Below are 16,236 nucleotides of genomic sequence, written 5' to 3'. Positions count from 1 at the left end.
TGTGACGTGGGATGATGGTGGCCTAGAATCCCAAAATGGGGAAAACTAGTCCCCGTTGTAAAAATAAGTTATTTCCAGATTACGACTCACTTCATCAAAGCGCTTTCTTCACACATGAGATCGCATGACTTTGATTCTTCCCGTCCTTTGAATATCCTTCAGTTTACAGGTTGGAAATCTTACGGAATTTTTTTGGTTTCAGGATTCAGAGCGTGAAAAGACATTTTTTGAAATCAGCGTATTTAGGCGGTTTAGAAAAGTATAATCATGTCATGGTTCTGAAAATTTTGGGTTTTTGGGTCTCGCCGCGAAAATGAGGAGGTAGATCAAAAATTGAATTTTTCCAAAGTATGGCATGATTATACTTTTCTGAACCGTCTTGATGAGCTTATTCTGTTCATGACATCGAAAATTCTCAAAAACTTTAAACTTTCAAAAAAAACTTAAAGTTTCCAAAAAAGTTTTTTTTGCTGAAAACTAATTTTGCTCATAACTCTAACCGTACTTTCTCAATTCCGGATTTTTAAAAGATTTTTGAAATCAGCATTTTTAGGTGATTCAGAAAAGTATAATCATGACATGGTTCAGAAAATTTTAGGTTTTTGGGTCTCGCCGCGAAAATGAGTTGGTAGGTCAAAAATCGAATTTTTCCAAAATATGGCATGATTACACTTTTCTGAACCGCCAAAACACGCTGAATTCAAAAATCATACTCATTTTTTTCAAAAACCCAATTCCCACAATTTTCCAGGCAACTTCTCGATCGCTGAAGCCCACGCGTGGCTTCACAATCTCCTGCCGAACGTTCCGTCGAAATGCCCGCCAGCCGATACGATAACTAATAATTATCAGTGCTCAGCTAATGGCGGTACACAACTTCAAGTCACTTATAGGTAAATGGGGGATACGGTTTTTTTTGTGTTTTTGATTTTTTGAAGAAAAACATAACGCGTTATTTTTTTTTTCGAGCTATCGGAATTTTTGAAAATTGCTTAATAGACTTCAAGGGATGTTGAAATTTGTAAAATATTTGAAATCAGTAGATCAAAAGCTTTAAAATGAGTATAAATACAACAGGAATTTAAGTTTTCCTATTTTTCTTAAAATAAATAAAAATTTCCAAAAAAAATTTTTTTTTCACAAATATATCATGTTTATACTTTTCTGAAAGCTCTCAATGCGCTGAATTTGAATTTTCCACTCTTTTCAGCAAAGGCCAAGCAACATTCCGCTCCGACTGCATGACGACCATCTGTATCATTCGTGACAAGGTCAGCGAGCAGACGATGAAAATGCAGATTCGTGTCGAGGTGGCTTGTGGTATGTACCTCAGATTTTTTCAGATTTTTTAAACAAAAAAATGCATTCAGAATTAAACCAAGACAGTGTGGACCACTGTCTGAAACTGATCCATCCGAAAGTAATGGCAATGTTGGATATCGAGAAGGATAAGTTGTATGCGTCTGCTTTAAAGGTAGGTCAAAAAAATCGAAAATTTTATAATTTCTATTAAAAAAACGCTGCAAAGGCACCGCAGATACTGATTTTCATGAAAGTTTAATTTTTTCTAAAAGCGCGTCAAAGGTGCGCCAGACATCTTCTTCACTCGAAACGTCGAAAATACGACAATTTTTCGAATTTTCTCTAATTTTCTCTAATTTGTTACAAAAACGCGCCGAAGGTGCCCCAGCCTTTTTTAATAAAGTTTTTCGTTCCAAATGACTAGATGTAATGCCTAAATCCTGGTTACCAAAATCGCGCAGTCGGCGCGCCAGCCTTCTTTCTCCTGGTAGAAACGCGCCAAAGGCACACCCAGTATGTGGTATAATTTCAGTGAAAACGCGTCCGAGGAGCCCCAGACAGTGGCTCTTTTTCATTTCTCTCAAGGATCCGGGTGACCTTGCCTCCTCCCCCAACACGCCTCTGAAAACGCGCCAACGTCACGCCAGACACTTTATCATTTTCAGTAGTTCCTTGTTCTTAAAACGCGCTACAGACTTAGTTTTTGAGCTTTCAAATTATTTTGAACTGAAACGCGTCGAAGGTGCCCCAGCCCATTTTTTTCGGTTTTCAAGTTCCTAATGACAACATGAAATGCCTAAATCTCCGGTTACCAAAATGGCGGCGTCGGCGCGCCAGCCACCTTTTTCCTTGTAAAAACGCGTGAAAGGTATCCAGCTACGTGGCATACTTTTAGAGAAAACGCGTCCAAGGAGCCCCAGACATTGTCTTTCTTCATTTGTCTTAAACGTAGTTCCGTGTTACCCAATCCCTCAGGTAAAACGCGCCAACGGCACGCCAGACACTTCATATGCGCCAGCCATCTTTTTCTCGGTAGAAACGCGTCAAAGGTACACCAGCTATGTGGTAAAATTTTAGAGAAAACGCGTTTTCTTTTCCTTACTGAAAACGCGTCAGAGGTGCCCCAGACATGTTTTTCGATTTTTGAGTACCTACTGATTACATGAATTTCCTAAATCTCCGGTTATCAAAATGGCGCCGTCGGCGCGCCAGCCACCTTTTTCCTGGTAGAAACGCGTCGAAGGTACTCCAGCTATATCGTAAAATTTTCAGAGAAAACGCGTCCAAGGAACCCCATTTTTTCATTTTTCCCAAACGTGTGACCCCACCCCTCTGACGAAACGCGCCAACGGCACGCCAGCCTGAAATTTGGTACCCCGCCTTCTCCTTCTCTAAAGAAACATAAAAATAGAATAAGTGGTGAACTTTCGAAACTTTTCGAAACCATTTAGTCCCCTTCCTCTCATTTCTGGGGAATCTCGGATTACCGGAACTGACGAAGTGCGTGCGTGCGGTGGGAAGACCGGGGGGAGGCGACATCTTCTAAACTGAAAATTGATTCTTTTCAGGAGCTCGAGGCGAACAACGACAACGTCTTCAGCTTCCTGTCGCCGACAAACGCGAAACTTCTCCGAGATCACGACTCGATTTGGGAGCGGGCTGAGGGGGTGAACATTGAGGATTCGGGAGTGTTGGCGGTGCTCGAGAATCTGATGATGGCCAGGGCGAAGTTGATGGGCAAATCGAAGAGAGGAAGGATTGAGGCGATAAGGGATCTGATTGCGACGGATTATAATTTTGAGAATGTTCAGAAACTTTTTAAGAGCGCCATGAATGATTAGATTGGCAGAGCACGCTTTCAAACACTATTGTCAAACACTTACAGTACCGCTCAAAAGGTTAATAACTTTGACAGTTTTCAGTAACAAATGACCAAGTTTGACAGTGTATTTCGGTGTCTCCTGATTATCCGACAAACTCAATTTTGTATGGGTTGAACAGAGCAAAAATAGCACATCATTTTTGTAGTTGACCATTTTTTTGTATGGACACTAGCATGAAAGTTACAGGTAAAGAAACCCATTACTCCCTGAAATCGACTAATTTCAATGCAAATTACCGAAATTTTGGAGCTTTTCACTTTGACAACCTATAACTTTCAAGATAGTGTCCATACAAAAAAGTGGTCAACTACAAAAATGATGTGCTATTTTTGCTCTGTCCAACCCATACAAAATTGAGTTTATTGGACAATCAGGTGACACCGAAATACACTGTAAAATTTGGTCATTTTCCACTGAAAACAGTCAAAGTTGATAGCCTTCTGAGCGGTTCTGTATTTTAAATTAATCTTTCTTTTCTTATGTTTTCTGATATATTTCTATCATCAAATATATATTCATACTTTTTTTCAAAGCATCACTGTATTTTTCAATCATTCTCTCTTTTCTTGAACAAAACTTCAATAATAAACCAACACTTTTTTAGCTGATAATGATTGTCTTCAGTTCTTAATCACATCATTTGTTATGTACCTTATCCCTTCTTTTATAATTCTGATAATCTTGATTTCATTTTACGAACAGTTTATTTTCACAAATAAAAAAATGGCTATTAACCATGCTTGCAAACCGGGCCGGTTGGCAAGTCGTTAATGTTCCGCGGGCAGGGATAAAAGGCTAAAAATGCAAAAATCCATTCTAGCCCGGCTCGTCGCACAATAGAAACTAGGCCATCCGGTCCGCAGTTGCTCACAAGGGAAGTCTTTTGAGACGCCATTTTCAAACGACCTCTAAATTTGGTAATAGGTATTTTCGACCACGATGAATTCATTTCTGCAGTCAAAACCTGCTAAATGTATCTGCGAGCCGATTTATGAGTTCTCAAACTTTCATATGGTTTAGCTTTTCCACATGGTATTACAACTCGGCGGTATTTACGCCCACCGCGCGGTTCCATTTGTGTTTCCCAGCGGCTTACCTGTGCTCGTACGTCGGAAAATTAAGAATACCTTGGGTATACTATTTGCCGATTTGAAATTCCATGTGAAAAAGCTTAACCAAATGAAAAGTTTGAGAACTCATAACTCGGCTCTCAGAGACATTTCGCAGGCTTTGACTACAGAATACAGAAACTCCCAGAAATCGAAAATACCTATAACTGTGTTTATAGGTCGTTTGAAAGTGGTGTCTCCAAAGACTTCCCTTGTCAGAGGCAGAGAACTTGCCGAGATCTATGTTTGGTTCAGTGGTATATTTTCTTATACTTTATTCAGACAAGACAGACATGCCCTGAGTATCGAGGGCTATATATATATATACAAAAGGACCGGTTTATAATCGGTGATTTAATTAGTGAATTCCATTCCGCGTTAGACTTTGAGGTCACGAGGGAGTCGGCAGCAAAGATCGTCGGTAGAGATTGTTTGATCTCTACACTCCCGGGGCATGACAATGTGTTGTGAAGTGCTCGTTGTGCAGTGCCAGAAATTTGATTGAGCCAGGAAGTGATCGTGAACCGCGAATTGTCCCGTATTGTGCCTTGATGATCTGACTCTTGGTAGCGCATGGCAGAAATTCCATTATCCTTCTGCAGTGAATAGGGTGGCAGCCAGGAAGATGAACGGGAGGCAGGATGAAGAGGGAGCATAATAATAAATGATATGCTTGGAATGGCAATGCATCGGTGGTTCAGTGGTAGAATGCTCGCCTGCCACGCGGGCGGCCCGGGTTCGTTTCCCGGTCGATGCACCAATGTTTGGTTCAGTGGTATATTTTCTTATACTTTATTCAGACAAGACAGACATGCCCTGAGTATCGAGGGCTATATATATATATACAAAAGGACCGGTTTATAATCGGTGATTTAATTAGTTAATTCCATTCCTCGTTAGACTTTGAGGTCACGAGGAAGTCGGCAGAAAAGATCGTCGGTAGAGATTGTTTGATCTCTACAATCTACATTTTGGTATATTTTTCAGCTCATAACATTGCGTTTTCAGCAAGCTACACTCCGTGACTGTTTCGGCACGGTTCGCAAATTTGGTATCAACATTCATTCTTCTTTTTATTATTATAACCATCTTCTCCATCATCCTCATCATCCCCATCGTCATCTGAATCCTCCATCGCCTTCCCTTCTTCCTCATACAACTTCAACAAAGTCCGCTCCTTCTGCTTTCGTTCCTCAGTCACTTTTTCCAATTTTGCCATCAGTTTTGTCATCTGGGCTCTGCAATTTGTATTTTTGCCTTAGCAATCACGCTCTATTGACAATCTTACTCTTCTCTTCTCGAAAAATTGCGATTCTCATCAATCTCCCTTTGCTTCTCAGCTATTAGTCGATCCATTTCAGCGATTTCCAATTGGAAATCTTTGACTCTCGACTCGAAATTGGTGTACCTGGAAGATAAATACTCAATTATTATAACGAGAAATTCCCCATAAATTATTAAACCAACTTTCCAATGAAATTCTGAATTGTCTCTGCATGGCTTCTCACGTTCTCCGACTTCTCCAATGCTTCCTCCAACTCTTTTTGTTTTTCAGCGATTCGGGTGTCCACTTCGGATAGGTAGAAGTCGATGACATTGTTAGTGGTAGTAGAGGAGGACATTATGAAAATGAGTGTGGGGGGGGGGGGGGAGGTTTCTCAGAAGTAACGGGTTAGGGGGTTCACGGCTCAATGAGCAATTCAGAGGAAAGGGTGTGAGAAGAAGAAATGGGTGTTATTGAGGGAGAAAGGTATAAAGTTGAGTTTTGTGAGAATTACATGGCACCAAAAACTTACATGTTTATAGTAGCTCGCCACATTTCTTACAACTGCGCTCCACCGAAATGCCCTTGAAAAATGTCTCTTTTTCTCAGAGTCTCTCAATTTCGCACACAATTTTCTTTGGTTTCGGTAAAGCGCGGTCGTAAGAAGCGTGCTGTGCTAATAAGTCAGCCTTATTTTGCTGAAAAAAGTGCTTAAAATGGTCAAATTTGAGTTAAAGTTTGTGTTTTTGGTAAAAATTGATAGTTTTGCTGCTGAATAAAACATTTTTCAGGGAAGCGAAATTCCGCTCAACCCTGCACTAGGACTTACCCAAGGGATTGGTGAGAGCAAATTCTAAGTTTAAAGGCGCATAGCAAAAAACTTTCATACAGTGTACAAAAATTAATCAATCCAACGGTTTCTACCAATCAAATTTCAAGAATTCCCCTGAACTTATTCTAAATCTCCAAAAAAATTGGTTTTTTTTATCGCGTAATGCTCACAGTAGACTTCTCACGCTTTTCCCCGTGACGCATTAAAAGTACATCGATGTTGGAGTGATGTGGTGCTGTAAATATGAAAATGCTGTGAGAAATTAAAATGCTAGTAGAAATATGAAGTTTTGATTTCGAAGTTTGTTTACGAACTCACTCGGCCTCCCTTTCCTTGTCCACTCGGCCTCCCTTTCCTTGCCATATTCGGTGCTATTGATTTTTGTCTCTTCAATGGCGTTTCACCGCCCTGCTCCCAAACGGAAGCAGACATCTTCTGATGATGATCCTCCTTCGCAATTTGTACCATATTCTGCCTACAAAGATCTCTATGATCGAGTCGCTGCCCTCACTTCTTTGGTCAATCAACTACGTGGAGCCATAATCGATTCGGGGCAGAACAAACTTGCTGAAGCAGTTGCTGAATCTTGTGAACACCTTCCTGACTTGCCCAAAATCGCTGATCCACTGCTTCAAGATCCTTTCGGTGCTGCTGATTCTTCTGTTCCCATGGACACCTCTTCTCAGATACCACAAGTCGTTCCTCCTCCTATCACGCCTATCAACACTTTGGATATTGCACGCGAAGCCGCGAAACTGTTAGACAAGGCTACGCGTGTGGTAATCGAGAGAATGCCGGATGATCGTGATAACAATGCTCAAGACGAACGAGACCTCGAATTCTTCCAGAAACTCGCCTCGTCCCATCACTTGCCTGCTCCTAAGAAAGCTCACCGTCACCAATGCTCCTCCAAATTTCGCCCGCTCAAGCTCCAATTCGACTCCTCGCTAGACCGTGATATCTTCCTGCATGGCTTTCACCGGATCCGCTCTTCTGAGAAATCTCTTATGGACATCGCCAGCAAACCCCGTGCCCGACGTGATCTGACTCAACCTGAACTTGAGACCCTGCGTGCCTCTCGGAAGTATGTCTACGAGCAGAACAAGATTGCCAAAGAGTCCAAATTCATCATGTCTGATATCACCTACAAGCTCAATTCCAAGCCACGTCCTTTTGTATAAGTGCCTGTCCGCCTATTATATCTCCAGTGCTTATTGATTCTTCTTTTGTTTCTACGTGTTCTATTTCGCAATCCTTTTCTCCCCCTTTGAACCCTTTTTCTCTTTCTGTTCCCTCCTCCCTTGCTCAGTCTGATATTGGAATTAATATTCTCTTGTCAAATATTCGAGGTGTCGCCAGCCTTACCAAAATTTCTCTTCTTATAGACCTTTTCTTAGCCTCCTCCCATGATATCTTAGCCCTTACCGAAACTTTCCTCTCTAATTCCATTCCTTCTTCCCTTTTTGAGTCTCGTAACATCTCCGTTGTTCGCTGCGACCGTATTCCGTCTCTCCACCGCAAAGCTTCCGGTGGTGGTGTTGCCTTCCTTTCCAAAAATCACTTATGTCTCACTCCTATCACGACCAACTTAGACCTCCATTACCCTTATCATCAATCTGAAATCTCTGCTTGCCTCGTCTCTCCTTCCTCCTCAAACCCTGAAATTCCTAAATTCACACCTTTTACTCTTATATTAGTGTACCGTCCTCCCGACGGTAAATCATCTGAATTAACTGCTCTCACTTCCCACCTTGAAAGCCTCATTCCTTTGTCCTCTGTAGTTTGCCTGGGTGATTTCAACTTCCCTTCTGTGGACTGGAAGGATCCTTCTTTTTGTCATCCTTTCTCCGATTTCATTTCCTCTAAAGGACTTACTCAACATGTTTCTTTCCCTACCCGCTCCTCATCTACTACAGCCAACATCCTTGATTTAGTCATTTCTTCTGATGATATTGTTCTTTCTCCTCCGATCTGCCACCCCCCCTCTCTTAAATTCTGATCACATGAGCGTCAACTTCTCTATTCTTCCTAATCCTCTTTCTTCTATCCTCCCCTCTCCGAGTCCCTCTTTCCCTAAGCTTGACTATAAAAAGTGCAATTATGGCCTGTTAAACTCTGATATTGCTTCTCTGGACTGGGATCTTATTCTCAGTTCCCTCGCCTGTCCTTCTTCCAAATTCGACAAATTTATTCAGATCCTTTCGGACCTAATCTTACTGCACACTCCACCCAAGCCTTTGACAAAACCTAGTCCTCCCTCTAAGTCAATTCGTCAACTCCGTCGTGCTCGTAGCCGTTTCACCAAGCTCCTAGCCTCTCATCGTGCTTCCTTTACTGATATTCACGCTCTCAGCTGTAGAATTCGCAATCTCTCCAAAACCATTCGTGGCAACTACGCCAGAACTGAGAAAATCCTCATGAAATCTCCACATACTTCCGTTGCCCGCTCGCTCATCACTAGAAGATTAAAAACCGTATCCAGTATTCCTTCCCTCACCTTCCAAGGACGTGTCGTCTGTTCCGACTCAGAGAAAGCCTCTATTTTCTCATCTTCCTTTTTGTCTAACTTCAAGACTTCTCCTCCTGCTTCATACGTTGCTCCTCATCTCTCCTCCTCTCGCCCTTCATCTTCCCCTTTGCTTGACAATGATTTGTTCGCTCCTTGGGTTATTGAGCATGCCCTACAAAAACTTCCTCCTCGCTGTGGCTTTTCTCCCCACCTCGCCAATTTTTTCCTGATTAAAAAATGTGCCACTTCTATATCTCTTCCTCTCTCGATAATCTTTGGTGAATCTCTCCGCTCTTCATTAGTTCCGCTTTCTTGGAAGAAGGCTGTAATTATTCCGGTGCACAAAAAAGGTAATCCTGGTTGCCCGGAAAACTACCGCCCCATCTCGCTCACGGACCCCTTTTCCAGAATTTTCGAGAGAATTATTTGTAACCGAATTAAATTAGATTGTCTTCACAAACTCTCTGCACACCAACACGGTTTTCTCGCCAAGCGCTCCTGTCCTAGTTCCCTTGTTCAAGTTGTTACCAACTACAAGATAATTCTCAAAACTCACGGTTCCCTGGATGTTGTCTTCTTTGATTTCAAGAAGGCGTTCGACCAGGTTCCTCTCAATTTACTTCTAAACAAGCTTGCCTTATTTGACATTCCACCTCTCTTTATCTCTTGGTTTTCTGATTTTCTCACCTCCCGTTCCTTTTCCGTCAAAGTTAACACTACCACCGATCCTTCCTCTGCTCTGATCCACTCTGGTGTCCCTCAGGGATCCGTCTCGGGACCTCTATTATTCCTCTTGTATATTAACGATTTATTAATCAGCCTTCAATCTATCCCTTATCTCCACTTCGCTGCTTATGCTGATGATATAAAAATTTACTCCCACCTTCCCTCCAGCCTCCAAGCAGGTATTGACTTGGTCTCCGACTGGGCAGTTTCCAATGATCTTCCTTTGGCTCATTCCAAAACGGGTTTACTCCGCTTGGGTTCCCTCAACCCCTCTCACCGGTTTCACATCGTTGGCTCTCCCATTCTAGATTCCCACTCTGTTCGTGATCTCGGAATTCTCTTTGAACCTGACCTCAAGTTTTCTGCCCACATTAAAAAGTCAGTATCTCTAGCTCGTCTTCGCTCTTCCCAAATCCTCAAATCTTTCAAGTCTAATAATCCGGCATTTTACTCTTTTCTATTCAAAACATATGTTCTTCCTATTCTTGAATACGCTTCTGTCATTTTCTGTCTTGCCCCCTCCTCATCCCTCTCCAGACTTCTTGAATCCACTCTTCGAATTTACTCTAGGAAAACTCTCCAACGATGCAATATCGCTTTCTCATCTTATTCGCATCGTCTAGAACTTCTCTCTATCTACTCTATAAGACACCGTAGACTCAAATCCCAATTACTCCTCCTGTATAAATTTATAGCTGGCGCATCTCATTTTCCCAATCTCAATTCCTTTATCAGACTGTCAAGTTCTCCACGAAGACCCATGACTCTCATTTATGTCTCCCCCCTCTCCGACAATTTTTTCTCTTTTATCCTTCCCATCTGGAATGCCATTGTTGCCAATGTTAGTAGTTTCCTCTCCCCCTCCCAATTTGAACATCTTCTTGACTCTGCCATTACCCGGTTTTAATTTATTATCTCATCTGGTCATTTTGTTAAATACATATCATTATTCTCTCCTTTAATTTGCCTTCTACGGTTATCTCTTCCCCCTTGCCAACTTGTCTGCCTACCCTCCTTTTTATATTTATTCTCATTCCCCGTTTCCTATGTATCATGTCATCCCTATTTTCTACTCGAAACTGTCTCGTGAGGGATCGTTTCTAGTCTTTTGTATCTTTTTGGTTTCCTTTTAGTCACAATAAATTAAATTAATCCTAAACTGATTTGTCAACTGTGTCAACTACAAAACTGACAACTTATTGGGTGATGGTCTCGAGTGGAAAATAACGTTATCTCTTTAAAAATTTAACGATGCTTTTGAATATGTGCTTCGTTTTAAAGGAGTGCATCAGAGCTGTGCGGAAGTAAAGACGGACGGGAAATCATTTTCGACAGTATGAAACTTAACGCAATAATACAAAGGTAATCAGTTGTATTGAAAGGTATAACTACCCTTTGAGCATAAAAGTCTCGACTTTCGACTTCCGTTTGTCAAATTCAGCTGTTTTTTGTAAAACAAGTCCACTGGTACCAGATAAGTAAAAAGTACCAGATAAGTAAATACTGTGATTTTTCTGGTCAAAGGGTATAAGATACTTTCAACACACCAAATTAACATTTACTTATTGCTATCAGTCTCTGAAAAATACTTCCGTCTTTACTTCCGCACATCTCTGGTGCAAATTTTCACAATTTACTTAAAAATGAGTAGTCGCTACAGCTTAATAGTGTGCTACCTAAAAAGGTTTTCTATTCTTTTCAAAACCTACATATATATTTTAATATTTTAAATGCAGATTATGGATTTCTGTGACGTCAGTTTTCCATTCATGTAGGTTTTGAAAAGTATAGAAAACCTTTTTAGGTAGAACACTATTAAGCTGTAGCGACTACTCATTTTTAAGTAAATTGTGAAAATTTGCACCAGAGATGTGCGGAAGTAAAGATGGAAATCATTTTTCAGAGACTGACTGCAATAAGTAAATGTTAATTTGGTGTGTTTCTGGATTGAACCAAGATCCCTTCAACCCAAACTCAACAACTTCCTGCAAAGCGATTTTTTATAACAACCAACACATTTGTATCAATTTTAACTTTTTGTAAGCATGAAAACCGACAAACTGAGTCCATTTTTATTGAGTTGTGTTCGATTCGGGAAGTATTCAAAAGTGGGGGGAAGAAAACGAGGGGGACGAAAAGAGAGAGAGAGAGAGAGAAGTTTTGACACCAAAAGAAATGAGAACATGAGAGAGAAACACTACATCCAATTATTATCATCCATTTTCAGTCCGTAAGTCCGTTCACTTTCCAGCCCACGCGTAGAATTGCTTCCGCTTCTCCATGGACGGTCCGGCTTCCTCTTGAGCGGAAATGGCGGCATCTTCGAAGAAGTGGACCGGTGCCGAGGATCGTTTGCCGGCCCAGGCGTAGAATCTGAAGGAAATTTATACTGTCTCAAGTCTCCAGATAAGTTCCCCCTTCTGCTACACAAAAAGTCAAAAACGTCATTTCTTTCAAGAAGGAGAAAACATAAAAGGCGGCTCTCACACACACCGGCCCATAACTCAAAGGCTTGTTTTAATTTGTGCATGCTCGTTCGGTTTGTCTAAGCAGAAAGGGGGGGGGGGGGGGACACAAATTGGATCTATTTGTCATTCGGAGAAAAAAGAAAGGAATTGGATACGTTTGCTTTCTTTTGGCTTAGCTAATACTACTTAGGGCTACGGTGGGAATAAAAAGTTGGTAGCGTTTTTTTCCAGAAATTTTGCAGTCCCAGGATGTCGTTGGCTCAATCGGTTTGGTATCTCCCATCACTAGAACGGAAATTTCGCACTGATTTCAAATCTGTTATTTGTTTTTGTAGAACGATTTTGTGAAAAAGAGTTATTCAGGTTTTTGGTTTTGGGTGTCAGTCAAAACTGGTGTTCGACTTCATTCCAAAAAGAGGTCATCCAAAATTCAGGATTCACACAAAGGAGCGTCTCTGTTGAAGACACCGTCGTGTTTTTCCAACAAAAACGAAAAAGCGTAAAATTTTTCTAGTGGACCAAGTGAAGCGAACAGGTGAGAAGGGGAGGCACTAGACAGAACGTCAAAATTTCAAAAATTAAGCTAGCTTGGCTTAAATAAACTTAAAACAAAAAATGTACAGTACCTACATATCCATCTACATAATCTACATAATCGGGTACCATGGGCGGTTTTTAAGCTTTTGATAAAACTTGAATTCAAGTTTGGCAAGTCTGAATTTGGTTTTAGGGTAGTATTTGGGATGGAGTGCTTAAAGTACTCAGCAGAGTTGCATGGAATTCCGACTTCCGACTTCCGGATAAGAAATGTTCACTTCCATGCAACTCAGGCCCAACAGACCCCTCAAATTTCTTCATATAACACCTTCCAGTATGGTAAAAAAATCTAACCGTAGTAAAAATTAGTACCATTTAGTAATGTAACCAAAGAGCTCAAACAAGACATCTACAGTATCCAGGGTATCACAGTTTATCAATTTTTAGACATTTCAAGATAATCTGCTGTAGTACTAAGTTAACCCCTCGCATGTATCAAAGACTCCGCCCCTAGGTACCGTATCCCTTCCCTCAAACTCACTGCTTCCTCTTGTTCCTGATTCCTTCCTCCGACGAAGCGGCACGCTTTGCGTCCTCCCATGAGTAGAATCTTTTGTAGGCCTGAAAAGAGAAAAGAGTATTCTATAGGTTGACCCATTTCTGATCCGAAAACTCGAATTACATGTGCTATGTAACTTGAGACGCTTGACACCTTTTAGCACTCATTTTGATCGTGATGTGTAGCATTTGGAGGGGGAGAAGGAGGACATCATGAGCAAAAAAAAGGAAAAAAGGTGGCATGCGTCGAGGCAATTAATCAAAATTATAAATTTTGGAGAAGGAGAGGGTGTGGAATTCGTTAATTTTTTAGACATGAACTAGTTTTCAAGGATTGAGTGGGAATTTAAGACATTTTCTAATTCTGAATTTCAGAACATCCTATCCTAGCTGTTTGAATAACAGTGAACTAGATTATGAGATGGGAAAAAAGTTTGAGGGCGACGATGGACCCCATGGTAGAAAAGATTAAGTAAAACGCTGTTTTTTTAATAACCAAACAAAACAGCAAAATTTCTTGAGGGTGTCTCAGTTTTTTGGGCTCATTTCTTTATAGGAGACTTAAAGCTGCCTTATCTAAATTTCTAACAAGGGAAATACTCGAAGTGTCCTCTTTCAAACGAATCAAGAATTTGGCCCCTGATACTTTCGAGTCCGTAGATTCCGAATCTGAAATGAAATTCTGCATAATCCTTCTGTGAACCGAGTTACGAGCCTTCAAACTTTTCCTATGATTAAGCATTTTTTGCAAATTCTTAAGTCGTTTGAAAGAGAACACTTCGAGTACTTAGCTTGAAAGCATTCATATTAAAAAATTGATTGAATTATCAGAATTAGCGAAAAATTTGCCATTTCTCGTTAACAAAAAAATTGCCTGGTTAGGTCATAGAGCTAGTTTGAAGATATGGGTCGTGACCTATATCATTAGAAAGCTGAAATCACGCTGATTCCGATTATACATTCAGTTTTTGCTCTTAAGGCCTGGTATTCGAAAAAAAAACTAGGTCAAAGTTTGGACCCCTGGCAAGTCGTTACCTTCCTAACGTGTAAAAAATGTTGGCAGTGGTGCCTAAGCTTAAGACAAAACCACAAACTATTAATGTAACTTCACAGACTGGAATTCAGTAAAAAATTTGCTATAAGATAGTATTATTACGTTATTGTTAAGTCCAATGGATGTGAGGTCTTAAGCTAGGCTGAAGAAATAAAAATCTGGTCTGATAGCTCAAGATCTAAGTGCATGTTTTAGGAAATGGGTTAAACTTTTAGAAATCAACAGAGTGGTCCTAGGCCTCAACGCTTAAATGCTCCCCATACTCACCGTGATTGGCGCATCCATGACGTACTGTTGCTTCTCCGAGGCTGCTCCTGCTGCAGAGACGATGCACACAGCGACACAACTGATAGCGAGAAGACAGAGAGCCGATCGAGCCAACGACATCCTTTTTGTTTGTATGCTTCGAGGTGGTGAGCCTTCAAGCAAAAGTGACCCTGAATTCAGACACGAGCGAGCTTTGGAACAGATGGGGCGGAGTCGGGGGGAAGAAAATAGGCTCCGCCCACTTTGTGAAATTCAAAGCCACGCCTACTTGATGAGGGGTTTTGTGAAGGCGTGGGGGGAGGGGATGGTTACTATGGGAGAGAGATATGACGTCAGAAGAAAAAAAAGATGAGGGACAGTTCTGAAATATTTAGGAGTTGTATGGAAATGTTAAAAAAGAAAAAAAGCGAGGAAAAAGTGTCAGAATTAGTTGCAAATATTGGGAAATCCATTTTTAGAAAGTTTTGAAACCAGAAGACGTTTCGGAACTGTGTAGTTTTGAAATGGAGCAGGTTAGAACCGGTCAAACGCAAAAAGTTGAAGACAACGTTCATCTGGTTTCAAAAAATCTCGGTTTTGAAATGTCCTAACTTTAAAATTTCTCAGTTTTGAAACGTCCTGGTTTTAAAACTTCTTGGCTTGGTTTCAAAACGTCCATTTTCAGAACTCCCTAAAACCCGTCCGTTTCTTGATCGCAGCATACTTCCTTGACACTAACTTGATCATTTGGTGTCTGCCTGTGTTTCCGGATGTCCGGGATGTCTGTTTATCCGGATGTCCAAGTATACATTTTCTGACTTATCCTATCACATCGTACTAACAGGATTAGTCTTTCAGTCTTAAAAATGATGTAGACCTTTTTAAAAAGAAGATTAGTGAAAATATTTGCAACATGTTTTACTGGACACCAACTAAACAAAAATGTCTTATTTTTATCTACCAAGTGGTCACTCATCAACCAGCTATGCATTTCCAAGAGTTTGATGTCATAAGGATTATGACACTCTAAGGCGGGGAGAGGGAGAGAGAGAGCGAAAAATCAAAAATAGGGAAGATGGGGGGAAAAATTGAAAATTCGAAAAAAAGAAGAAATTCGAGTTTCCTGGTCATTGTTTTAAGCTTGGCTTGAGAACAAGGAACAAGGAACGAAAGAGAAAGAGCTCGAATTCCTTCGATCCTTTTTTGGGAATTTGTCAAGTTTGAAAGGAAATGAGGAAGCGGAAGCCGATTTTGGCCTTATTTTATTGAAAAAAGCCCAATTTTGTAATGATGGTAAGAACTTATGGCTTTGCTGCAAAACATCTCACAAAAACATGAGGAAATTCGAGTAGGCAAACAAATTTTTCAAGCTGGAAGGCGGAATTCCGCTCAACCCTGTTAGAGACTAGACAAACTGTTAAGCCTCATTTTCAAATGAACGGACTTTACTAACGCGTCCTGGTTCCAAAAGCAGTTTCAGCTTTCTACGTTTTTGCTCACGTGTAAGTCAATTTTAGTTCTCAATTTTTGTAGTTGATCACTGCTTTTTACAGGTACTATCTGAAAAGTTATAGGTCTTCAAGTATTGGAAGGACTTTGTTGCTTCCGACAAGTACTATCTTTAACAGACCACATCTCTCTATGGAGTGGCTGTACGAAAAAAGTGGTCAACTACACAAATGTAGATCTTGATTTCTTTTCAAAAGTAAGTAAATCTGGCGAAACCAAGAATCGAGTTTGGTAGGGCG

At 40.8% G+C, this 16,236-nt stretch overlaps 5 protein-coding genes across 5 annotated transcripts; 3 read left to right on the top strand and 2 right to left on the bottom strand.

Annotated features, from left to right (window-relative positions):
* Positions 1-114: 114 nt before the first annotated feature.
* On the top strand, positions 115-3,143 carry GCK72_008346 (uncharacterized protein; the record flags this gene model as incomplete). Its single annotated transcript, XM_053726780.1, has 5 exons — positions 115-169; positions 752-893; positions 1,211-1,320; positions 1,371-1,474; positions 2,871-3,143. 5 exons carry the CDS (start codon positions 115-117, stop codon positions 3,141-3,143), a joined length of 684 nt encoding a protein of 227 aa, XP_053586357.1.
* A 2,205-nt stretch (positions 3,144-5,348) lies between these two features.
* Positions 5,349-5,916, bottom strand: GCK72_008345 (uncharacterized protein; the record flags this gene model as incomplete). The annotated part of the gene is made up of 3 exons (XM_053726779.1): positions 5,349-5,532; positions 5,583-5,702; positions 5,762-5,916. The coding sequence occupies 3 exons, from the start codon at positions 5,914-5,916 to the stop codon at positions 5,349-5,351; spliced, it is 459 nt and encodes a 152-aa protein (XP_053586356.1).
* An 866-nt stretch (positions 5,917-6,782) lies between these two features.
* GCK72_008344 (uncharacterized protein) lies at positions 6,783-7,571 on the top strand (the record flags this gene model as incomplete). The annotated part of the gene is made up of 1 exon (XM_003087097.2): positions 6,783-7,571. One exon carries the CDS (start codon positions 6,783-6,785, stop codon positions 7,569-7,571), a length of 789 nt encoding a protein of 262 aa, XP_003087145.2.
* Positions 7,572-11,865: 4,294 nt separating this feature from the next.
* On the bottom strand, positions 11,866-14,629 carry GCK72_008343 (uncharacterized protein; the record flags this gene model as incomplete). The annotated part of the gene is made up of 3 exons (XM_003104978.2): positions 11,866-11,998; positions 13,172-13,251; positions 14,510-14,629. The coding sequence occupies 3 exons, from the start codon at positions 14,627-14,629 to the stop codon at positions 11,866-11,868; spliced, it is 333 nt and encodes a 110-aa protein (XP_003105026.2).
* On the top strand, positions 14,493-15,840 carry GCK72_008342 (uncharacterized protein; the record flags this gene model as incomplete). Its single annotated transcript, XM_053726778.1, has 2 exons — positions 14,493-14,655; positions 15,629-15,840. 2 exons carry the CDS (start codon positions 14,493-14,495, stop codon positions 15,838-15,840), a joined length of 375 nt encoding a protein of 124 aa, XP_053586355.1.
* Positions 15,841-16,236: the final 396 nt, after the last annotated feature.

This window comes from Caenorhabditis remanei, chromosome III (genome assembly GCF_010183535.1).
Source record: "Caenorhabditis remanei strain PX506 chromosome III, whole genome shotgun sequence".
NCBI lineage: Eukaryota > Metazoa > Nematoda > Chromadorea > Rhabditida > Rhabditidae > Caenorhabditis > Caenorhabditis remanei.
Note: the sequence above shows the minus strand (reverse complement) of the source record. Positions and strands in the feature narration are given on the sequence as shown.